This window comes from Tenrec ecaudatus, chromosome 18 (genome assembly GCF_050624435.1).
Source record: "Tenrec ecaudatus isolate mTenEca1 chromosome 18, mTenEca1.hap1, whole genome shotgun sequence".
Taxonomy (NCBI): domain Eukaryota; kingdom Metazoa; phylum Chordata; class Mammalia; order Afrosoricida; family Tenrecidae; genus Tenrec; species Tenrec ecaudatus.
In genome coordinates this window covers 8,226,578-8,238,820 of record NC_134547.1, presented here as the reverse complement: position 1 = coordinate 8,238,820, position 12,243 = coordinate 8,226,578, and the positions used below count along the sequence as shown (strand labels likewise).

Below are 12,243 nucleotides of genomic sequence, written 5' to 3'. Positions count from 1 at the left end.
GCCTTGTGCAAAGATGGCTGCACCGTGAGCGCAGAGGAGGAGGAGGCGGCGGCGGCGGAGAGAGAGAGCGAGCACCCAGCGCCCGCACCCACCCCGGGGCCGCCCGGGACGCCCCCTCCTGAGCGTGCGCCCCCCCTTCTCTCTTGCAAGCGCCGGGGCAAAGGCGGAGACAGCGGGGTCCCTCCTCCCCCCCTTTCCCTCCTCCAGGGGGAACCCCCCCTTCCCCCCTCCTTGGCTCCGCGGCTGCACCCCCTCCCTTACCCGCCTCTCCGCCCCTGTCCCCTCCCTCCCCCGCCCGGGGCCTTCCCGGGCCTTCCGTGGCTGCAAAGAAAAAGAGAGAGAAAGAGAGAGAGAAGGGAGAAAAAGCAGCCGCGGAGGGAGCGGCGGCGGAGGAGAGCGCGCGCGCGCCCCCTCCCTCCCTCCCTCCCCCTCCCCCTCCCCCCAATTTCCACCGCGGCCAATTCATGGACAGGAACTACCCCAGCGCCGGCTTCGGGGACCCGCTCGGCGCCGGGGCGGGATGGAGTTACGAGAGGTCAGCGAAAGCTAGGTAAGGAGTCGGGTTGGCCTGGAAGAAGGGTCTAAGGGGTGGGGGCCCAACCGGGCCCGGTTGGGCCCGCCCGGCGATGCGTCCATCGCAAACTCCCCTCCGGCTTGCAAGGGAGCGGCCTTCCCGGGTTTGCAACAACGCCGTCGCACCAGTTTGCAAATTGCAAACTCCTCCAGAGCACCACCGGGCATGCAAAGGGGGAAATGCAGTTGTGGGGCGCGGGGGAATGGGGTGCAAAACAATTTGGGCACTGGAAGGCCTCGGGAAGGTGGGAGGGACTGGCGAAGCAGGGCCTGGACTTCCCCCTCTATCCTTGGATTCCAGACTTGCGGTCCCCCTCCCCCCTGCACCCCAGCCCCTGCAAAGGTGGGAAGGAGAGAATTAGAACGCAGACCTGGGGGGCGCGCGTCCCCCCTCGGGTCCTATTGTTCCGTGACTGCTCGAGGCCGCGCCACTCTCCGCAACCCCCCCCCCCATGAAATTCCGCGCGCAGAGTGGGACCCGAGCCCCGCCCCCTTTGTAAGCTGGGGTTCTGTGTGCCCTGTAAGGAGGGGGGGGTCCAGCATCTCTGACACGCCCCCTTAGCTCCCCCACCTCCAAAGGCAGGGTGTGGAGTTTGTGACCTGCGACTGTTCCACGGATTGGTGAAGAGTCTGCTGTTTCCCGAGTGTGTGTTTGTACGGATGCGCGTGGGTCCCGTGCGTGTGACCCCTTTCCGTTTGCTGGTGGCACGCCCTTTACGCTTCACCTGCCCTCGTCCCAAATCTCCCACTCCGTTACACACACACACACACAAACACCCGGGGGGGGGGTTCCCTGCCTGGTTGGTCTGGACCCCACGTGTTTTAGGGTTTTCCAAGTGGGACTCCTTCCACGGTGATATTTTTCTTCCTCCTGGCTACGTTGGATCCACAGTTGCACGCATGGCTTGGCTTTATCTGGGCTTTTGCATTTGAACCTGAACCCAAGGCCGTTGGAGGATCTTCCTGTATGCACATGTCCCAATGTCCCCCCTCACTCCATACTCGATCAGAGAACAGCCAGACCGTGCCTCCGACCGGGAGGGTCGGGGCCTAGTTGTCCCCACGTGTCTGTGAGAAAGGGGGCCTTGCACGTGCACCTCTGGGGTTGACCCTAGGGGCTGAGAGGCAGGAGGTCCAAGCCTTTATCACCTTAAGCTCAAGGCACTTCCTCCGAATCGTCTCCCCTCTGGTGTTTGTAAATATGAAACTATTGGCTATGTTTACTGGGGCTCAGAGGTGGGGGCCACTCCCGTGGCTCTTAATTGGGCCCGATTCCCTTGTCTTTCTTTCGTCCTTAGAGACCCGTTTCCTGGCCTAACCCCTGTCAAGTGGAAGATTCCTCCCCAGCCCCAGGGGGGAGTTCTGAACTGCCTTCCTCGGGGGCTTTTGTGGATACCTTAATATTTTCTCTCTTCCCTTCTCCCTCACAACCTCACTCCTACCCCCCAGCTTGGTCTATGGCAGCTCCAGGACCTCGCACCCCGAGACGGACATCTTACACCGCCAGGCCTACGCGGCCCCCCACCCACTGCAAAGCTATGCCACCAACCACCACCCCGCAGGTACGGCCCCTGGCCCGCCCCTCGCGCTGGCCCGCCCCTCGAGGCAGCTGGTTGGCCGCTGAAAGTTCCACCCCTTCTGATTGGTTATTCCCCAGTGCCCCGCCCCGCCCCTTGCTGTCTCCTTTCTCATTGGTTGCCTCTGTGGCTGGTTAATTTCTAGCTGGGTTCCTCCGCCCCAGCTTCTGGCCCTTCCCTTCGGGAGGGTGGGGGGCTCCAATTGACCCTGTCCGGTCAGTTCCCAAATCCCACCTTCCGTTCCAGACCCTTCATCGTCAATTCTGCCCACCCCAGTTCCTCCCCTTGGGTTTTCTTCTCGTTGCTTCTTTGAATTCTTCCTTCCTGCTTGGCTCCAATTCCTGGTCTCCTTTTTGATAGTTTTGCTCCTTGTTTGAGCCCTGGTGGCATGGTGGGTAACAAGTTGGGCTGCTAGCTGCCAGGTCAGTGGTTCTAAACCACTAACAGCTTGGCACGGGGCATGCAGATGAGGCTGTCTGCTTCCATAAAGATTGGCGGCCTTGGAAAACCCCCCTGAGACAGTTCTACCCTGTGCTATAGTCACTGTGAGTCAGAAATGATTGGAGGGGTGTGAGTTTTTGCTTCTGACTGGTTCCGCCCTCTCCTTGCTCTGTGCCTGAGCAATGAGATCAACCACGGGTCTGGTCCTGCTTTTCCTTAGGAATTTCCTTCCACCCTGACTCACCTCTTTCTGAAAGTTCTGGTTTCCCTCATGGGTGATGTTACCCAAATCCCTCTCTCCCGCCCTTACTGATGGCAGCGTCTTTGGCTCCGGTCCCCTTCACGTCCCAGATTTTCCAGTTTTGACTCCTTTTCCTTGCTCTTCTGTTGGGTTTCATCTCATCTTTCTTTTCTCTCATCTTCCTCCTCTCACCTGGCTTTTCCTCCTTGACTCTGCCCCCACTTCCTCCTCTGTGTCTTCGGTTCTTCCCTTTGAGCCTCAACCTGCTGTCTGCCCTCTTTCTCCTGAACCCCACCCAACTGACTGCCCTGCCCCCCTCCCCCAGCCCAACACACACACACACCATGTCCTTGGCCAGGTCTCTCTGGACTCTTCGACACTGGCCTTCACCACGCTGGCTCAGCTGGGCCCGACGCCTCCGTCATGAACCTCATCTCGGCCCTGGAGTCTCGGGGCCCCCAGCCTGGCCCCTCTGCCTCCTCTCTCCTCTCCCAGTTCCGCAGCCCCTCCTGGCAAACAGGTAAGCCCTGCGCAGGCCCAGCCTCGGGAAGTGCCAGGATACAGGGGATTGGCGTGTGGTCCACTCTGACCCAAGGTCTCTTCCTCAGCCATGCACACGCCAGGCCCCACGGAGCTCTTCATCTCGGGTGCCCTGCCAGGTTCCAGCACCTTTCCATCCTCCTCTGCCCTGTCGGCTTATCAGCACCCGGCCTCCTTTGGCAGTCGTCCCTTCCCGGTGCCCTCGTCCCTCAGCCTCCAGGACCCCCCTTTCAGCCCCCCCGCCAATGGGCTTCTGTCGCCTCATGATGTGCTGCATCTAAAGTCCTCCCAGGCCCCCACCGTGCCCTCCTCGCTGGGCTTCGAACGCCTGGCAGGGGGCAGCGTCCTGGGACCCGCTGGTCTAGGCCCGGCTCAGACGCCCCCCTACCGCCCGGGACCCCCAGACCCACCCCCGCCCCCCCGCCACCTCCCCACTCAGTTCAACCTGCTGGCTTCCTCTTCTGCAGCAGCCGCTGCGGCTGAGCAGTCCTCCCCACAGCTATACAACTTCTCAGGGGCCACCCCAGGCCCGCCACCCTCTGAGCGGGCCCTGCCCCGCCAGGACACGGTCATCAAACACTACCAGAGACCGGCCAGCGCTCAGCCCCCGCCACCCCCACCCCCTGCCCATGCCCTCCAGCATTACCTGAGCTGTGGAGGCAGTTATCCTATGGGACACCGGGCCAGCCTGGCCTGCAGCCCCCTGGGCGGTGGGGAGCCCTCCCCAGGGGCTGGCGAGCCCAGTAAGGCCGGTCCCAGCGGAGCCACCACTGGGGCATCGGGTCGGGCCACAGGCCCCGAGGCAGCTGGGGGTGGTGGAGCTGGGGGTGGTGGCGGGGGTTACCGACCCATCATCCAGTCACCAGGTTACAAGACGGGAAAAGGTGGCTATGGGGCTGCTACTGGGGCAGGTACCAGGCCCCCACCGCCTCGCTCTACCGCCACACCCAAATGCCAGAGCTTGGGGGGCCCGGGGGCTGCCTATGCCTCTGGGAAAGCCTCTGGGGCTGGTGGGGCCGGAGGCCAGGCCTACTCCCCGGGTCAGCCCCAAGGGCTTCTGGGACCGCAGGCCTATGGGCAAGGGTTTGGAGGGGGTCAGGCCCAGGACTTGAGTAAAGGCCCCAGCTACTCAGGGGGACCTCCGCAGCCCCCTGGCGGTCCCCCACCTCCTGGCCTGGCCACATGTCAGAGCTATTCTCCTGACCAGCTGCAGGGGCAGCTCTATGGGGTGCAGGGAGAGCCATATCCCGGGCCAGCCGCCCACTCCCAGGGGCTGCCTACCGCCAGCCCCTCGCTCAGCTATAGTACCGGCCACTCACCAGCATTGTCCGGCCACGGAGGCGGCTGGGGTCCCAGCTCCCTGGGCGGTGGTGGGGAGGCCAGCCCCTCGCACATCATCCGCCCGCTGCAGTCGCCACCCGCCACAGGACGCCCACCCGGCGTCGCCTCTCCGGGAGCCCCGGGCAAGTACCTGAGCTCAGTCCTGGCCTCAGCCCCGTTCCTGGCACCCCCGGGAGCCGGCAGCTACGCAGCAGGAGCAGGTGGCTACAAGGGCAAGGGGGACGGCTCGGAACTGCTGGCGGGGCCCGGCGGAGCGCCAGCTGACCGCACGGAGGACGAGGAATTTCTCATTCAGCACCTCCTGCAGGCGCCCAGCCCCCCAAGGACCTCAGGGGCGGACGGCTTGGTGGGCGAGGATGGCACCGCCGATGCTTCCAAGGGACTTGGGGGTGGCGGGGGGGCTGGGGCCCCACCCGGCACGCCCTACGAGCTGGCCAAGGAGGACCCCCAACGCTACCACCTGCAAAGTGTGATCCGGACCAGTGCCAGCCTGGACGAGGGGGCCACGGCAGCGCTGGAGCTGGGCCTGGGAAGGCTCAAGGAAAAGAAAAAGGGCCAGGATCGGGGCGGTGAGACCCCCGAGGGCCTGGCCACCTCCGTGGTCCACTACGGGGCCGGGACCAAGGACCTGGGAGCCTTTCTGCAGAAGAGCCCCCCTCCTGCTCCACCCTCGGCTCAGCCTTCCCAGCCCCCGCCCCACGGCCTGCTCCTGGAAGCCGGCGGTCCCGACCTCCCAATGGTGCTGCCTCCGCCCCCCCCACAGCTGCTGCCCTCGGTCCTCAGCCACGCCCCCAGCCCCTCTCCGGGCGCCCCCAAAGTTGGAGTCCACCTCCTAGAGCCAGCCTCCAGGGACGGAGGGCCCCCACCGCCGCCGCCACCCCCGCCGCCACCTCCCATCCCCCTGCAGCTGGAGGCCCACCTCCGCAGTCACGGCCTGGAGCCCGGCGCCCCAAGTCCCCGCCTGCGCCCCAACGAGAGCCTGGAGCCCCCAGGGACCATGCAAGAACTGCTCGGGGCCCTGGAGCCGCTGCCCCCAGGGCCCGGTGACACGGGCGTGGGCCCCCCAAACGCGGAGGGCAAGGACCCAGCCGGTGCCTACCGCAGCCCCAGCCCACAGGGCCCCAAAGCTCCCCGCTTCGTGCCACTCACTTCCATCTGCTTCCCTGATTCGCTGCTGCAGGATGAGGAGCGGGGCTTCTTCCCCACCATGGAGGAGATGTTTGGGGGAGGGGCGGCCGACGACTATGCCAAGGCCGGTCCCCCGGAGGACGAGGGCGACCCCAAGGCGGGCGCCGGGCCACCGCAGGGTCCCCCCGCCTATGACCCCTACGGGCCCTATTGCCCCAGCCGGGGGTCCGCAGGCGGCCCCGAGACGCCGGGCCTGGGCTTGGACAAGCCTCCCGAGCTGCCCTCCACGGTCAACGCCGAGCCCCTGGGCTTAATCCAGAGCGGGCCCCACCAGGCTGCCCCCCCTCCACCGCCTCCCCCACCGCCGCCCGCCTCGGAGCCCAAGGGCGGCCTGACCTCGCCGATCTTCTGCTCAACCAAGCCAAAGAAGCTGCTGAAAACCTCGTCTTTCCACCTGCTGCGGCGCCGGGATCCCCCCTTCCAGACCCCCAAGAAGCTCTACGCGCAGGAGTACGAGTTCGAGGCCGATGAGGACAAAGCCGATGTGCCGGCTGACATCCGCCTCAACCCCCGCCGCCTGCCCGACCTGGTGTCCAGCTGCCGCTCCCGGCCAGCCCTCTCCCCGCTGGGCGACATCGACTTCTGCCCGCCCAACCCGGGCCCCGATGGCCCCCGGCGCCGAGGCCGCAAGCCCACCAAGGCCAAGCGCGACGGCCCGCCCCGGCCCCGGGGGAGACCCCGCATCCGCCCGCTGGAGGTCCCCACGACCATGGGGCCAGCCTCCGCGTCCACGCCCGCCGATGGAGCCAAGAAACCCCGCGGACGCGGTCGGGGACGGGGCAGGAAGGCCGAGGAGGTAGGGGGCAACCGGCTGGAGCCCCTGAAGCCACTTAAGGTGAGGGGCATGGGACTGGACACCGGGTTCTGAGGGAGGAGGGGGCTGGGGACTGGATTCCAGGGTTTGGGGGCAGGAGGGTGGCTGCTAAGCTCCTGAGTCTGAGGGTGGATGGGGGGACTACAGTCAGGGTCCCAGGGAAGAGGAGGAGGTTGGGGTGACTCCAGGATCTTGAGAGGACTAGACATGATCGACTCCTGGGTCTGAGGGAGGGTGGGGCTAGAGGGGGCGTGGTCTGGAGTCGTGGAGGAGGGGCCTGAGGAGGGCGTGGTCTGGGCCCCAGGGTCTGAGGGATGAAGGTAGCAAGGTCCAGGACTCCCACGTGTCTTGGGGAGGGGTGCTGATTCCCCGCCCCCCACATGCAGATCAAGTTGTCTGTACCCAAGGCGGGCGAGGGCCTGGGCGTCTCGTCGGGTGACGCCGTGCCAGGCGCAGACCACAACAGCCTGGACTCCAGCCTGACGCGGGAGAAGATCGAGGCCAAGATCAAGGAGGTGGAGGAGAAGCAGCCGGAGATGAAGTCGGGCTTCATGGCCTCCTTCCTGGACTTCCTCAAGTCTGGCAAGCGCCATCCGCCGCTCTACCAGGCCGGCCTGACGCCCCCGCTCAGCCCCCCCAAGAGCGTACCACCCTCCGTGCCAGCTCGCGGCCTGCAGCCTCAGCCCCCCACCGCGCCCCTGCCCCACCCGCCGCCCGCCGGCGCCTTCGGGCTTGGGGGCGCCCTGGAGGCCGCCGAGAACGAGGGGCTGGGCCTGGGCTGCCCCTCACCCTGCAAACGCCTGGACGAGGAGCTCAAGCGGAACCTGGAGACGCTGCCTTCGTTCTCCTCGGACGAGGAGGATTCTGTGGCTAAGAACCGGGACCTGCAGGAGAGCATTTCCTCTGCCATCTCCGCCCTGGACGACCCGCCCCTCGCCGGGCCCAAGGATACTCCGCCTGCCCCCGACGGGCCTCCATTGGCTCCTGCTGCGGCGACAGTCGCAGGACCACCCCCCCTCCCGGGGCTGCCCAGCGCCAGCAGCAACGGCACGCCTGGTGAGCTGCCCCCCCTACCCCCGGGCTTGGATTTGGGTGCAGTGGGCTGATTTTTCAGAGACAGCCTGATGCAATAGTTTTGCACTGTTCCCATGGATTCCGTCACCGTTGCAGCTGATGTCACCGTGTGGCCTCATGGCATCTTGGGATATCTTCCTCGTTTTGCCCTGAGAAATCCTGTGGATTAGTAGTGACCCCAAAGTGGATGTGGGGGATGGGGCGAGAAGGGACAGGGCTGGTGATACGTGCATGGGACAGATGGTGGGTTCTAGGAACTCAGGCATGGAGCCTGGGAATAGTTCTTTCTTAAAAGAAAAAAACAACACATGTATATTAAAACACAGTGCCATGGGGTCTGTAGTCTTAAGGACAGGTAGTCCTGACTCTGTAGGATAGGTAGAACTGCTTCTGTGGCTTTTTGAGGCCGTAAGTCTTTAAGGAAGCTGGCAGCCTCATCTTTATCCTACAGAGCAGTCGGTGGCTTTGAACCGCCGACCTCAAAGCCCCAGGGCTCCTAAGAAGGGCTCTAGGGAGCAGACAGTATGTCGGATCAGGGACAAAGGAGCTTATCTGGGAGGTGGAATGAAGAGGGAGGAAAAAGATCCAGGCCACTGAGGGACTGGACAGGTGGGTCTTGGGGAAGGACAGACTGACAGGCCTCTAGGAGTAGGTTATAAGGTAGGTGTGTATCTTGGATGACAAGGGTGGGTCGTAGGGCAGGACATTGGGGACAGTTTCAGAGGGGCCATGTGGTGTCAGGGAGCAGCTCAACTCTGGCCTTCTCGGGTCCCTGTGGGTCGGGATTGACTTAGTGGCTGTGGGTTGATTTTGGTTTGGGTCTCCTTCCTGTTACGGAAGCAGACAGCCTCAGCTTTCGCCCTCTGAGAAGGCTGGGGGATGTGAACTGCTGACAATGTGGTTAGCAGCCCCATGCTTGTGAAAGGTCATGCCCACCAGCCTCCTTCCCTCAAGGTGATGGCCTAGCATTCTCCAGGGGCCAGTTTTGTGCTCTGGGTGCCTGGGGGCACAGCGAGTCAGCATGGATTGGGCAGCAGGGGCTTGAAGGAGATTGAAAGCTACTGAGGTCAAAGTGTAGTAGGGCGGGGTGTCTCACAAGCTGAACCTCCCCCCACTGGCACCCTTCTTTCCCCCCACCACCAGAACCTCCAATGCTGGAGGAGAAGCCCCCGCCCTCCCCACCTCCTGCTCCCACTCCTCAGCCACCTCAGCCTCCTCCTCCACCACCACCACCACCACCAGCCCTGCCGTCTCCACCGCCGCTGGTGGCCCCTGCAGCCAACTCACCACCGCCACAGCAGCTGCCACCGCCACCACCACTGCCACCACCACCACCACCGTCAACGCTGCTGCCGCCGCCCCCACCACCACCTGCCCTGCCCTCCCCTCCTCCTCTGCCCCCACCACCACCGCCCCCACCACCAGCGCCAGCTGCTGCTCCTCCAGAGGAACCCACCGCCGCTGCTGCGGCCGCCACGGCCCCATCCCCAGAGGAGCCCGAGCCGCCCGATGCCCGTCCCCTGCACCTGGCCAAGAAGCAGGAGACGGCAGCCGTGTGCGGTGAGACAGACGAGGAGGCAGGCGAGAGTGGCGGGGAAGGCATCTTCCGTGAGCGGGACGAGTTCGTCATCCGGGCCGAGGACATCCCTTCTCTGAAGGTGAGTGTGCTCTAGCCCGTCAGACTGGGGGGACAGCAGGGGCTCCCGAGATGTGACGTGTGTGTGTGTGTGTCCATGGCGTGTGCGTGTGTCTTTGGACTTGTCATTGGTCTCCGGTCCCCGGAGAAGAACATCACGCTTGGTGAAGGGCAGGGGCAGCAGATAAAGGAGACTCGCGATGCGATGGAATGACACGGTGGCTGTAACAATCTCCCCAGAGAGCCCACACTCATCCCCTGGGGCTAGGAGGTTCTCAGCGTAGGAACCTCGGGTTCAAAGGACATCCACTGCTTCCTGGCCCTTCTTGCTCGGTGGTTGTCAGGTCTTTGATCAGTTGGAAAGGCGTGTCTGCCTTATATTCACTGCCACTGAGTCCATGCTCAGACCCACCCTAGAGGGCAGGGTAGAACTGACCTTGTGAGTTTCAGAGACTTTTACTCTCTCAGAGAGAGTAGACAGCCTCGCCTTTGTTCCATGGAGCGTCTGGTGGTTTTGAACTGCCGACTTTGTGCTTAGCAGCCAATGCAACCCGCTATACCACCAGGGCTCCTGGGTGCACCGTGGGCTCAGACGTAATGCCGATGATGAGGATGATGCAGGACAGGCAGCTTGCTTTCCTTCTGTTCAACAGGATGCAGAACTGAGTCTGTGGGTCCTAACTGAGACAAGTCCTAAGTATAGACCCAGGTTGGCTCAGAGAAGTGCGTGAAACGAAACCCAAGTCTGCTGCCATCCCGACGCGTAGCGGGACAGAGTAGAACCACACTCTAGGGCAGAAGTTCTCCACGTTCCTAATGCTGCGACCCTTTCAGACAGTTCCTCATGTGATGGTGACCCCCCCCCCCCAACCATCACATTATTTTCGCTGCTACTGTATCACTGTCATTTTGCTACTGTCATGAATCGGGCGACCCCTGTGAAAGGGTCGTTTGTCCCCCAAAGGGGTCTTAAACCACAGGTTGAGAACCGCTGCTCTAGCTAGGGTTTCCGAGGCTGTGAACCTTGGGATCAGCCTGCATCCTCGGCTTTTCCCTTTGGAGCGGCTGGTGGGCTCGAACCGCCAGCCTTGTCGCTCCTGGGTCGATGGTGCAAGGGAGGCCTCTAACCGGAAGGCCAAGCCCTTTGTGCTCATATACTGTAGGCACACTGTGGAGGAGGGGCCTGGCCGTCCGCTTTGGGAAATCAGGCCCCGAAGACTTGGGGGGAGCCCAGTTCTATTGTGACTCACAGGTGGGGGTGACCGGGAGTCAGAAGCCCTGGTTGGCAACTGCTTGGATGGTTGGTGGGAGGCCGTGTGGCTCGTCTCAACCTGTGAGTGAGGTGAGACGGTTGGTGGTGTGGCTCGGGGCCACTGTGGCTCCAGGAAGCTTCTCTGGGGGCTGTTTTGGACCGTCATGGCGGGCGGATCACTTTGGCCCTGCTGGACAGAGCCGAACTGCCGTGACGGTCCTGCAGGTGGTTGCCTGTAGGTTGGCGCCGAGGCTGAGGGGCTTGGTGAGGCCACTTCACCAAACTCCAGACTTGCCGCCACCGTTGATTTGATTCTGACCCGCAGTAGCCCTGTAGACAGGGTAGAACTGCCCTGCGGGGTTCTGGGACGGAAGCTGATTTCCCTTGTAGAAAGCCTCAAACCCCTCCCTCTGACCTCAAATCTCTTCCCTGCTGACCTGGCGTCCAGCAGTCCGGCACTTGCCCCCTGCGGCATCAGGATGCCAGTGCTCTGCGTGTCCACTCTTAAACTCACCGCCGTCGAGTCGAATCCAATGGGGGGCTCCTGCACATTCTGAGGATGCGTCTGGAAGAAACCAGAAAAGCCAAACTCATTGCCACCTAGTCTGTCCCAACTGCCAGTGGCCTTCCAGGACAGGGTAGAACTGGTCCTGTGAGTTTCTGAGACTGTCATTCTACAAGGGTTGAGAGCCTCATCCGTCTCTCCGGGAACAGCGGGTGGGTGGAAATCTCTGGCCTGGCAGTTAGCAGCCCAGCCCGTGACCCTTACTCCCCGCAGGGGTCCAGCTCTCTGGGTGCTGGGGCTACAACCATGAACAACCCAGACGAGGCCTTCCTCTTCTTCTCTCTCCTCCTCCTCCTCTCCCGTTTGATTGGCACTTAATCCACCTATCACGCTATCCCATAGTTCAGTCCTACCAAGACGAACTGTCCGGCCGCTACCTTGGTCGTTTCAGAACGCTTTCTTTTGGTTCTCCCCGTGATTGACTAAACAGCCTTGAACACAAGTTGTGTAATCGCCGCCCGCGCTCGCCAGGCCGGTCTTGCCCAAAGTGGGCGCCACCACCCTGCCCCGAGGGGCGTTGCCATAGCAGATGCCTCCACTTTATCCTCTCTGATGACAAAAGCTTTTCATGACCAAAGTCCTGCTGAGCTATTTTTCTGAAAAGAGGGCGATTCACCAAATACATTTTGGAGGGATGGGTGGGGGCCGGTGCTTTACTGCAGGAGTGGGTGGGGCGGGTGGGGGATGTCTGGCCAGGAGGCCGCAGAAGGCCCGAGAAATCATCAATACCAGCTGACACCACGCATCTCACCAAAGAGAGGCAGATTCCGGCACATAGCAGCCCCCATAGCACACAGAACTGCCCCCGTGGGGAGAGTGGCTGGTGGTTTTGAACTGCCTATACCTTGCTAACTTAACCACTACCCCACCAGGGCTCTATGATGTCAGGGGTGAGTTCATTAAACGTTTGACTCAGTATACCCAAACCTAAACACCAAACTCCCTGCCAGGGAGTCCATGCTGACCCCCAAGGACCCTGTGACATAAGGTAGACCTGCCAT

At 62.9% G+C, this 12,243-nt stretch overlaps 1 protein-coding gene across 3 annotated transcripts in view; it reads left to right on the top strand.

The window, feature by feature from the left end:
- PRR12 (proline rich 12) overlaps nucleotides 1–12,243 on the top strand; it is a 43,500-nt gene continuing 31,257 nt past the window's right edge. For 2 of the 3 annotated variants that reach the window (XM_075537726.1, XM_075537724.1), the window contains exons 1-6: nucleotides 1–550; nucleotides 2,023–2,135; nucleotides 3,191–3,352; nucleotides 3,441–6,736; nucleotides 7,102–7,771; nucleotides 8,933–9,447. In XM_075537726.1, the coding sequence (XP_075393841.1) occupies nucleotides 465–550; nucleotides 2,023–2,135; nucleotides 3,191–3,352; nucleotides 3,441–6,736; nucleotides 7,102–7,771; nucleotides 8,933–9,447 (4,842 nt within the window). In that variant the 5' untranslated portion in view covers nucleotides 1–464. The remainder of the gene's footprint in view (nucleotides 551–2,022; nucleotides 2,136–3,190; nucleotides 3,353–3,440; nucleotides 6,737–7,101; nucleotides 7,772–8,932; nucleotides 9,448–12,243) is intronic. The other variant, XM_075537725.1, reaches the window with a different exon arrangement.